At 42.3% G+C, this 12,811-nt stretch overlaps 1 protein-coding gene across 1 annotated transcript in view; it reads right to left on the reverse strand.

Annotated features, from left to right (window-relative positions):
* Positions 1-10,647: 10,647 nt before the first annotated feature.
* The window catches only part of LOC310867782 (piezo-type mechanosensitive ion channel component 2-like), a 65,318-nt gene continuing 63,154 nt past the window's right edge, over positions 10,648-12,811 (reverse strand). The window contains exon 57 of the mRNA XM_083777906.1: positions 10,648-12,660. Coding sequence (XP_083634032.1) covers positions 12,550-12,660 — 111 coding nt within the window. The 3' untranslated portion in view covers positions 10,648-12,549. The remainder of the gene's footprint in view (positions 12,661-12,811) is intronic.

A 12,811-nucleotide genomic window follows, 5' to 3' on the forward strand; every position in this document is an offset into this window, starting at 1 on the left:
ACTGTGCGCTGCGGTGCGTGGGCCCCATGCAAGGCTGTCTTGTGTTTGAGAGAGAGAGAGAGAGAGAGAGAGAGAGAGAGAGAGAGAGAGAGAGTGAGAGAGTGAGAGAGAGAGAGAGAGAAAGAGAGAGAGAGATATATATACTGGACCTTAACAGCACATCCAGAGCCTCTCCCACCCACTCACATTCTGTCACAGAAGACCATGAGGGGACGAGCGGAATCAGGCCAGGCTTTGTCATTATGTCACACATGCACACTGAAATGGCAACGGCATCTTTGTTGATATTATTATTCAAAGATGTGGACGCTGTGGGCTGTTGGACATGAACATGAAGATTTATTTAGTTGTTACATGATGTCCACTAACTTATAGCACTTTAATTCATGGTATTAGGTCTAAACACAACTGCACGTTTACATGAAACCGATTACCTTTTCTTTAAAGGTTATAACCGACGGTAATTTGAATATCTTTAACCATGATGGTTAACTATTGCCTATTTAAGTTTTAAATCGCCCCCAATTCAGACAGACAGACAGACAGAGAGAAAGAGGGAGAAACAGAAACATAGAGAGAGTAACCATGCAATATGCCAACAGTTCTTTCTGAAATGATATGGGCAAGCAGGACAAAGGCTGTCAAAAAAAAGGAATGCGACATGCTCCCAAAACACATCCATGTGACAGACCGCCCTGTCATGTCTCATCGTCGCTGTCAGGTGGAAACCTTGGATGGAGATCGAAAGGCTGCACATAGCCTGACAGGCTGACACAGAGGCCCCTTTTCCACCTGTGTTGAATATTTTTTTCCCTTTTTGCCTGATTTTGAACCAATTCGGAGTGGCTGAAAATGAAATTGTTTCAGAAGTTCAGAACCCTAAAAGTTGGTTCGGAACTACAGGTTGGAAATTGCAGATGGGATATAAACAATGACAAAAGCAAGCAAAAAATGGTTAAATGTATCTACCATTGTCAATTGAATTTCCCCTGTGAAATGGGATGGTTCATCAATAATTTCAATATACATTTCCGACCAGAGTAGTAAGAGAGTGGCGACACGCTTTGATCTCGCCGCAAAGCGGGGTGCTATGGGCTATAGTTCCAAACATTGGAACTATGCATTGTTCTCCAGTTACATACGCAGCCAAGCACCGCCCATATGTAGCAGCGTGTTTCTGTGAGTAAACACAACAACATCATTATTGTAATGGCTAGCAACTTTGAATCAGCACAACTCTGATCTCTTTTTTTGTAAATGCTGAAAAATGACCATGGCCCCCTTGTGTCTCAAACCACTGTATCCGTTCACATTTAATAAATTACTCCGCACTGCAGTCCACACCAGATTAGACCATATATGGAACAGCTGTGCGCATGCGTCACATTTTCATAGCTGGAAGGAAACCCAAAAACAACAAACAGCCAGTACCCCGTTCAGAAATGGATTATACGAGAGATATGTTGCATTGTCAAAAGAAGACCTCAATAATAATAATGTAGTAAAGTATAGGAATGAAGTCAGTACAGCGAAGTCAACTACTTGGGTCCCAACACGTCACCACCGCGACGCGTTGTGAGCTTATTGTAGATCAGTGATTTCTGCCACGCGACACGGCCGTACGACGGAGCATTAACTTGAATTCATCCCACTGCACCGGGCCGGCTTTGACAGCTCAGCTCTCATCAGTGTTGATGAGACGGAGCCTCAGAATGCAGCTACTTCCAATCAGTCAAAGGAACTCTTATATTTACAGGGAAACAGAGGTCGAAGTCGAAAGTCCAAACATTATTTTTATTTTGATAGTGAATTGCCCCACAATATGATGCGTTTTGTTTTGTTGGCAACTGTTGTATAATAGCATGACATTGCCATGACTCGAGGCCCCAGCTTACCGGGTCTTCTACCCCCCAGCCAGTACAGAAAACACACCACCATCCTTAAAACACTGTTTTTAGCTACAGAAAACACACCACCATCCTTAAAAACACTGTTTTTAGCTACAGAAAACACACCACCATCCTTAAAACACTGTTTAGACCAGCGTTTCTCAACCTTTTTTGCTCCAGGGCACACTTTTCATAGCCTAAAAATATCGGGGCACACCTAGGCCTATCTATATAGTATATACATATACATACATTATGTTTATATATATACATACATACAGTGTTGGGATTAATAAAGTGACAACTTTTATAATATCTCCATTACCATTATCCAAATTAATTCCTTATTATATATATTTTTTTATATACCTTTGAGAAAAAAATAGCTCATATGCAATGTGAAATGCCACCTAATTCTTAATCCTTTTCCTTGTCTTTATTATGGGCCATCTTGTGAAAGCTGCATGCTTTTATTGTGAAGGGTCTCAATTCTCACAGCCTGCATATTTCCACGTGTTAAAAATAGCTGATCGACAAGCTCACAACGCGTTGCGTCCGCAAAAATACTCCGCAACGCGTTGTGAGCTTGTCGATCATCCATTTTCAGCATGCAAGCATAACACATGTACGACGAAGAATAAATCAGGCATCACTGCGCTTCTGTGGAGGGAGGGAGATATATTTTGTTGGCCGAACGAGGCGATCATGTTTGGACATCTATGGACAGCTATTTTGGACACCTATTTTTCGTGGCACATTATGTTTAATCACAACAACGTCACGTTTACTTTAGCTCCTCAGTGTTTGGGTCGGGACATGTATGTTTGTGTCTGCTGTCTACGTGCATATGCGCTCTGCGCGCTCCAGTCGTTCTGGTCTCTGGAGGGAGCGAAATGTAGCGTCTTCTGCATGCATCTAAGCATTAACATTTCAATGGCCGAGGGTCGTTAGAGTCTATTGTTCCGTGTTGTTGTTATCGCATGTCTAATGGTTAGACGTGTGACAACGCAACAATAGGAAACCTGCAGCCCAGTAGCTATAATATTGCTTTCGGGGGAGGGTTAGTGTGCCGCCTGATTTTGACAGAAAGTAACACTAACTTAGTGTTACTTTCTGACAAATCAGGCGGCACACCTGGACATATCAAACGGCACACTAAAGTACCGCGGAACACAGGTTGGGAATCACTGGTTTAGACCCTAGGCTGCGCCTCGGGTCTGCCTACGCCCCCAGCCAGTGTAAAATACCCGGTAACCTGAGACCTCTCGTGGCTTATTGCTTAATATTACACTCAAGGGTGTGCTTTAACGTGATTGACACTTCAGTGATGCTTGTGACTGGATCACTGTCGTGCCAATAATCACGGTAAAGCACACCCTCTACGGTGTACATTGCTGCCCATGCCTGGAAATTGCGGACTCCTGCTCCAGTCCACAGGCAGGCGCCTTAAAACCAAATGCAAGCCGCTTCACGTCCGGTTCTGTGAAAGCAGCTTCCAATCTAGAACAGAACCAAGGAAAAGGGGCCAGAGTGAGTAGACAAAAATGGTCCTCACTTATTATCATTAGTGAGGACGAATAATGTGAAGATATCGGTTGAAAAAAAAAGTAAAATATCAGAGCTATTATTCCACCACTGCATTGCATTGTGGTCTGCAGTGTTGGTATTTTAAGGCAGCAGGCATCCCGCAGTGACATTGCTAGGCCGTTAGCATGCCCAGACAGAAATAGCTGTGCGGTCATACATTCTGTGTCGTCGTTGGGAACAGCACATGTGTTCCGTACACCGGGGCTTGGGATGTGTGGGTGGGTTACTCGAACGCGTGAACTTATAAGTAAAAGTAACAATACTGCAATGCAGAAACACTCTGTTACAAGTAAAATTCCGGTAATCAAAATTCATTATAGGTAAAGGTACTATACTGTAGGTATTAGCGTCAAAATACACATCAATTAGCCTACGATCTTTTGAAAATAGCCAATCTGCAAGCTCACAACACATTGCATCACAGCGCATTGCCTATGCATACTGCCCTATATGCTGCCTAAGTATACATATGGCTGAAGTGGTTAATGCAGGTTAATCCACATCCACGGAGCGGAGAGATCATGCACCTATTCTCATCGATGGCGCTGCAGTGGACTCGAACTCGAAATACATATCAATTAGCCTACGATCTTTTGAAAATAGCCAATCCGCAAGCTCACAACACGTTGGCATCACAGCGCATTTGCCCATGCATACTGCCTTGATCTCCTAACCCCCTATCCCCCCCATCTTCTTGCCTTTCTTTGTTTTCTTGGAAAAATGACACGATGTGAACTATGTACAAAAACAAATTTAACCCACTTGTAATACTTAAAACTGATTCTGATTTCATTGTTTTGTAATAATCAAAATCTAGTAAATGATGCAAAGCCTGCGTAGCTAGTTCAGGCAGACAACTCATGAGTGCGCCGCCCTATACCTATGCACTCTTTACCTGATCAGAGCGGCTATTTAAACGTCTCTGCCTGTCTGCTCATTCCTCTCTCCTGCTGTGCGGACGTGTATTGCCGCTGCTGTCTCCCTGTCTCGCTGGCTGCTAAACTGCTGCTCATTGAAGTTTTTGCAAATCCCACCGCCTCCCCAGCATCCACCTGTAGGATCTGTTTCTAGATCCTCCTGCATGGGGTCTTTTTCATTCCCTGTAATTCTATTTGGCATATCATTTAACTATAATGTTAATGTTACAGGGAATGAATAGAGACAGAGCCCTGACGGCAATGCTTCATATATGCTCAAGATATTCTAAATTCACTCTAAAGGTCATTACACACTGGCGAATTAGCGACGCGATGCGAATAAGCGATCTGAAAATGCGAAATATTGCATGTTGCAGTTCGCCTGCGAATCTCTGCAAAATACGACACCAGAGCGAACAAATAAAAGCGACATTCGCACATTCGCCACTGATGTGGAAGCTTGCATGGACTTCAATTGTTTTTTTTAAAATGCGAATTATTCGCACGTATATATCGCGTCGCCAATTCGCCAGTGTGTAATGACCTTAAGAGTTGTCTGACTGAAGTAGCCTATATAGTAACTAAAGTAACTGAATCACATCTTGATGACATCTTCAAGATGTGATTCACCATGTTAATGATTTTTTTCACAACTCCAGTTCTAGGAAACACAGAATGGGGGGACTTTTTATTATTGCTTTTTATAACAGCTCAAAGGTATATTAATGACATAGTAAAAAGTTGAAAATGAGTGGTACTCCCCTTTAAGCACCAACTCAAATATACCGAATAATGTGCTGATCTACACAAGCTCACAACGAGCCGCAAGCTTGTAGATCGGTTATATTCACTATTATTATACTTCATATACAAGAGTGTCACACAAAAACGGTGACAATGTTACTTAATATATAGCCTGAGCTAACGTGTTAGGTTTCTGGTCTAGAGTTGCGGGTCGCGGCTGAGATTTGCGCACGCCCTGATTGGATCTCATCGATCTGTCCGTCACCCCCGGCCCCTCCTCTCCCCCCTAGTGCAGCGCTACGTCACATCATTTGGAGCGACGCCCACCCGGAAGGGTTGACTCCCACTTTTAGACCAGAGCGGCCAATGCGTTCCTCAAGGCTTTCAATTTTTGCACCAACAAAAATGAAAGCCTGGTACCGAGGCTACTTAATATATGATCGTCATATCTGCCACCTACATCCTTCTATGTGAAGTTACACTGGCCTCTGCTGGTAACATTCGTGTATGAGGGGTGTTTGGATATTAGACAGGAACATATGGTTCATAATTTTTTGTCTTTCTGACAAAGACAATATTTCTTCCAATCAGTTTTTACTGTTGGCCAATGTTGAATTTGTGTTGGCCATTTTTTTGGTGGAAAAGGGTTTTATTACAAAAAACCCACACTGATATAGTAGCTTTTATCAGTTGACTAGTGGAAGACAAACAGTAACAGTGCCACCAGTAAACCACTACCACTGTGCCTTGCCTCTATAGTGGTTCTCAAAGTGGGGTCCGGGGGTCCTTGAGGGAGTTCCAGGCTAAATGGATATAGGTATTAACCTAATGGACCCTCACAGGTCTGTAAAATTGGGGTCCCAGAGATAGAAATGCCATTAAATGGGGGTCCGTATACCCATATGCATGTCAAACTGGGGGTCCTTGAAATAAAAAATTGGTTGAAAATCAGTGCTAGAGTAGAAATCTTCTCTTATGGGGGTCGACTCCCTACCTCAGCTGGCATATGTTTTCAAACATAGACCACGGACTCCCTAGACCAGGGCCCAATATGTTTTGTCAACCCAAAGACGGCGAAATACCACGTATTTGCAAATGCGTGGAAATCCGTGTATATGCACGGATTTCCACGCATTTGCAAATCCGTGTATATGTACTTTATTTAATCCCCGTTCACTTCTATACGTTGCTCGTCAGTTACGTCAGGAGGTAGCCCTCCAAGCAGAACCCAAATGCTACTGAAGTTTCTGACTTTTTGACGACACAGAGCATTGCGTCCTGTTGCATCAGTACAGTGCCACCTGGTACGCAGACTACATAAAACATAAACACCGTGTTTATGGCCTGTCTGCGCTCTTGGACGAAATGTTTTCGTGTGAGTGTTTCTGAATATGTGAAGTATAAGTACCCATACATTAGGGCTGTCAGTTCACATCTATAATCCAATTCGAATTTCATTGCTTCATTATTTGTAATTTTCGAAAATATTCGAATATTTACATTGTTTATTTTAGCTCATATTTAGCCTATAATAATACACAGAATATAATACGATGCACGTTCTGTCCACTAGAGGGCCCCCCCTTCCAAACGACAAAGCAGTACTTTCAGTTTCAGCACACGTAATAATGGTTTTCACGGCACAAAATAGCGTTTAAACTGTTTTATTGAGCACAGTGCACTCAGCACGGTAAGATTGTTGTCTGTCTATAGTGCAAATGCATTTTACAGTGAACGTGAAACGTAAAACGACAGGCCTAGCGCGACACCCACCGAATGCTTGTGTTTCCACAGACATTATGTCATGTCATTGCGGTCACTCTAAGCGCCGCCGCTCCTCCGGACATTTCGGAACTTTTCGGGGGTACCGCCTGGGTTCTGCGCGACGGGCTTGACCATGCGGAGTAGCCCTCGTCGGCCCGCTCAGGACCCACGGAACCGCGGGCTTGTCAGCGGCGGTACCGCGAGGCCACGGGGCCTAGAACGCACGAAAATCGAGCCTCCGAAAATATTTTCGAGACATTTCGACGTTTTTGACCGCGTGCTCAGCCTTTGCAATCGGTGCCCTTGTCACCTTCGTGTAGCTGGCTAGTCTCCGCTCATTTATCACCGGGCCACTAAGCTGTCTCTATTACGGTCGCGAGGCCACGGGGTCCGGAACCCGGCCCACATTCGCTCTTCACATGCAGTGGAAGCGGCCGGGGAGATTTCACAGCGGTAGATTCGTTACTCAATACATTTAGTGAGCGGATAAAATAACATAAAACAAAATAAAAATATTAAATAGAATTAATAAATGATAAAAGCTCCATTCGAATGGCAATTTTACAATTTTAGCTTTCGAATATATATATATTTTTTAATATTCGAATTTCTTTCATATTATGAAATTCGTTCTGACAGCCCTACCATACATGCCGCTGCGAATATCTCCTGTGGCGCGGAAGCCGTTAAGTATTTTTAATCTTTGTTTGACCGATTTGGTCGCTTTGATTCTTCTCTTACTTCCTTGTTTATTGACACCTCATTGTACCGCCTATCTGGCTAGCTAGTGGCGCTATAGCTATGACAGAGCAGATCAGAGACAGGGACGTAGCCGCACAAGCCAACCGCACACCGGGAGTCGGTACAATAAACGGTAAACAAACAAGAAGAAATAAAGCGACCAAATCGGTCAAACAAATACTTAACGGCTTCCGCGCCACAGGAGATATTCGCAGCGGGATGTATAGGTACTTAAAGTTCCCGAATTCAGAATAACTCAAGCAAAAAAAGGCCGTCACACGCCGCAGATAGGATCTTAGAGAGCATGTTTACTTCCGCGTTCCGGAATTCCCATACGAAAATATAGTCATGACCAGGGACCCAACATAAAACTCGTCCAAATTTCAGAAAAGCTTTATGTAGGGTCCCGAAAGGGGCTAGTCAGGAGGCTGCCCCTGGCCTGTGCATAATCAACTATTTTGAAACGAAATGAACATTCAGAATCAGACTGGTGTCAGGCTAGGCTGCGGGATAAGTTCTACCTGCTCTATACTGGCCGACACATTGTGCTAATCAAGCCTAGAGACATAATACTGCCTATAAGAAAACGATTTTTACTGATTATATTCATTAATGATTCAACAATTCACAACAGCATCACATGAACAGAGTAACATAACAGACCAGACACGCAGTCTCACTCCAAACGCAGCCAGCACAAATTGACATGCACAACATATAAGAAAGTCAATGCTGTCTTACCTTATTGATGAACACCCTCTTATTATGGCCAGTGACGTGGTTGACGTAGTGAAAGCCATAAATCCATCATGGCCAACTGACGTAATGGCACTCTCCCCTGAAATCGGGAGCATAATAATAACAAAATGTAGCAACTTTTAGCATTTTTGGCTAACGGCTGATGTAATCTACCAAAAACTGGCCGAAATCCGCGTGTGCACGGGTGATCGTGCACGGCGCCGTCTTTATGTGCATCGCTGCGTAAAATGCGATATTTTGGGCTTGATTAGAGCTTAATTTGACTTAGTTATGAAAATAAACGATGATAGCTTAGCATTCCGCGGATCAGACTGTCTGTCTTAATCCTAAAGTCTTAATGCAGAAAGCTAGTGGATGTTGTGATGCGTACAACCGGAAATGACATCTTCAGATTTGCTCGATTTGGTCAAAATAGGCATAATGGTGCGTTCCGCCACCTGGTGGCAATAATATATATATGATTGCCGTGTGTGAAAGAGATGTATATAATACATCACAGATTTTTCTTTTGGCATTAAAATGACGAATTTAAACATGAATAGTGTTGGCAGAATTATCAATTCAATGTTAAATTAGGTTGGTCAGTAAGGGGGTTAATGAAAACAGTCATGATGATTAGTCCAACCGGATAGTAGGCCTATTATTTATTTTAAAGTAATTTTACCAAAAAGTCACGTATTCTGCAGACTTGGAAAAAGAAACGCGCTACTGCTGCTAATTAACAATAATGCACATCACCTGTGCTGTAGAACTGGCGTCGGTGTGAGTCATAGGTGGGGGGTGGGGCGGTGAGTACAAAGGAATTAACCTGACTCTGATTTAGTTCACAATGAACTTTCATGTGAACTCCTTTTGGCCTAAATTTGCATTTGTAGTTATTGTCTCCACCAGGCCGAAGGCATGGGGGGAGAGAATGTTTTGCACTCCGTCCGTCCGTGTGTCCATCCGTCCGTGTGTGTGTGTGTGTGTGTGTGTCCGTGAGCAGCTAATCTCCGGCACCGTTAACCCGGTCGATGCCAAATTTTGCACACACACTCCCTGGATGCCAACGATGAACCTCTGCCCCAAAACGGCCTGTTATAGCGCCACCAGGAGGCCGCTTTGTGCAAAACAAGTTTTTGCACAGTACACCTACAGATTTTGTCCAAACATCAAATTGGTACACAGTCTCTCTAGAGCCATTCAACGAAACGGGTCTTTCAGATTTCTCAGACTCCATCCTGATTGGTTAAGATTGGCTTCCAAAGTTCACAGGAGTGCTCAACAAAATGCTGCAAATCATGAACACATCGCGTGATTTCCGTGAAATTGTGCACGCACATTCCCACTAGGCCGAGGAAGAAATGCCACATGAGCAAGGTCACTGTTTTGCCATTACAATGACGTACCTTTGTCAATAACATGCCATTTGTATAATGCATGCCATTCATCTTTATAACATTACTAAGCATTATTAATATTACAATTTACAATTTACAATTTACAATTTAGGCATTTAGCAGACGCTCTTAATCCAGAGCGACTTACATTTAGGCAAGAACAAAAGCATGGGAATACACTATATATACTGTTAGATGTTATATTATTTACTTTTGTTGCCCTTTTATCCAACCACCAGATGAAGGCAAGCTGCAATGTCCTACATTCCTATCCTGATGGAGACCTGTGCCCAGAAGGGCACTTTTTCTAGTTTTACATTTTTTTCTAAAGTAGGCCTACATTTAATTATTTTCCCCTGCGGATATTCTCTTATAATGTATCCTCTTACCAAGATACTGACATATGCTCATGTTAGAATTTTACTTGTAGTACAGTAGTACTTTTTACTATCTTTTATCTCCATATTTAAACTTTTTTTCCCCATGGTCTACTTTGTAAGTATGCAAACATAGTGAAAATAGCCGATCTACAAGCTCACAGTGCCTCAAATTGTGACGTGTTGTGAGCTTTTAGATCGACAATTTTCCCTATTAGAAACATTATGAGTGTCAAAGTGGAGAAGTCTGTGTGTGGGTTTTATAAATATTGAGCAAAGTATTAACAAGAGCTTATTGTGACAAAATTATAACCACATTGGATTTCTTTACATTTCCTGAAAAGTTCCGGTTTAGAACTACAAGATGTTCCGTTTAGTCGTCATACAGTTTGATCCGACAGTCCAGTTTAAAGTAAACAGTGATATTTATTCACATTGTCACGTTCAGTATGTTTTTAATTGTTTTATTTATTCACTTTATCATGTTCAGTATATTTTTTTATTGTGTCATTTATTCACATTATCATGTATGGTTTTATTAATGGTTTTATTTATTCACATTATCATTTTTTTTGTATTTCACTCTTCAAGTAATCAACCTTCACATTACATTAACTAATTAAATGAATGAGGACGGTCACTCACATCTGTCTGTGATAACAGTAAACATGGCAACAGTATAACAATACAGTACATCAACATATTAGAAGATTAAGACATTGAATACTGTATGTATCATTATGGAAAGAAAAAAAAGCTTTCACTGAAAGAGAAATGTAATAACTAATGTACAGTAATGTGACTAATCTAATGTAACGAATGTCAAGTATTGTATTTAATGCAATAACATACACACTGTAACTCATGTTAAGTAATGGAACTCATGTAATCCCTGAGCATTACATCACAACAAATAAGAGCACAGCACAAAGGAGATACTGTACAAAGCAAACAAAAACACAAAACCCTATACTGTAGGCCAGGGGTCTTCAATAGGGGGGTCTGGGACCACCAAGGGGTCCTCAGAGTAACTACAGTGGGCCCACCAAATATTTGTGTGATGGGGACATTAGTCGAGCTATATGCTCACAAGGCCTTGCGCTGCGAGGCATTGTTGGGCTTGTAGATCGGCTATGTTCGGCGGGTTGGTGTGTAGAGGGAAAAGGAGCAGACCTTGGACAAATCTGACGGTCAAGCAGACTAACTAAAATGTCTGAAAATATACATTGACATGAATCCAGTATACCGGTATTAATAGAAAAGATAATGTGTCCAACAAGTCTATGAAGCAATTTTATGAAATCTCTGAAAAAAACTCATCTGCAACACAATTTTATACAATATGGAGTAGGGGGTCCCTGCTTCATCTCTCGAAAAAAAGAATTAAGACCCCTGCTCTAGGTTCTAGGTTCGATCCCAGGCACCGGCAACTCCGTGTATGAGCAGCATACTTAGGCTTGGCTAACTAAGTTGTGCAGGAAAGTAAAGTACTGTGTTGTGCAACTTGTGCTCCACCTCAGAGCTATCCATCTCCCTAGCGCAGTCTAGCACCCTGGTTCTCAACCTGTGGGCCGGTCGGCCAGAGACCTTCATAGCCATGAAGGTATTACAAATGGGTCCGCAAATAATTGGCAAAAGAAACACTAAGATTGCAATGACAATTTAACATTAATATTAAAAAGTGATGCCAATAAATAAGAACATAAAAGTATACTGCGTTAGTTCCATTGATCCAAGTCGGAACATCATTGATTGATTGATTATTAAAAGAAAAAGACTGATTCTAAAAACGCCTTCTAAAATCCTAACATTTTTATTTAAAAAAATGTATGTTGCTATAACAACCAGGATTAAAACCTGGTTCTCCCGCATGGAAAGCCAACATTGTTTCCACTCGTGCTTGGATTCGAATGCATCGATCGAATGGAATGAGAATCCATTGGGATTTTCCTGCTAAACTCTCTTTGGCACAGTGGGTTGTTGTTGGCCAGACTGCATGGTGAGCCGTGGGGTCATGGGTTCGATCCCAGCGCGGGGTGCTGCATTGTTCGTTACATATAACAGCAACATCTAAAATGACACAGATGCTTTCCCGAAAAGGAATTAAACATGGTCTGAAAATGCATGGCGGCCCACCCGTCTGACCTCAGTGACTGACCACTGCATTGAAAAGGCCACGGACACCCTCGACCTAGACAGACGCCACTCTGACCTGCTTACACACTCACACGTGTAGTCTAAAACGTTCCAGTTTTCCTCCCACTGAATTGAGCTGATATGTAATATCTATCTATCTATGAGATGTATAGAGGACATGTGGATATACTGTAGAACCTAGAGATGATGTCAGTCCATTTGATCATGGACGTAGAACATGCACTGTAGACGGCGGTCAGTGTATTTTGTGTCGGGTCCATTTGATCATGGTCTCTGGAGAACGATACAGGAAGATCAGTTTGGCATACAATTCTTCCTCCAGTTCCAATTCACCCGTTTCTCTAACCTGAGGAAGACAAAACCAAAACAAATGAATTAAATACATAATTTGTCATATATAATTTCTCAACCAGTGAGTTGGAGCACACTACTGGACCGTGAGGATATTGCAAGTGGGTCCAGGTTTAGCGTAGTTTTGGCCGGGCTATTTGTGCTAA

The sequence above is a fragment of the Protomyctophum parallelum genome (genome assembly GCF_964188405.1).
Source record: "Protomyctophum parallelum genome assembly, chromosome: 12".
NCBI classification, from domain to species: domain Eukaryota; kingdom Metazoa; phylum Chordata; class Actinopteri; order Myctophiformes; family Myctophidae; genus Protomyctophum; species Protomyctophum parallelum.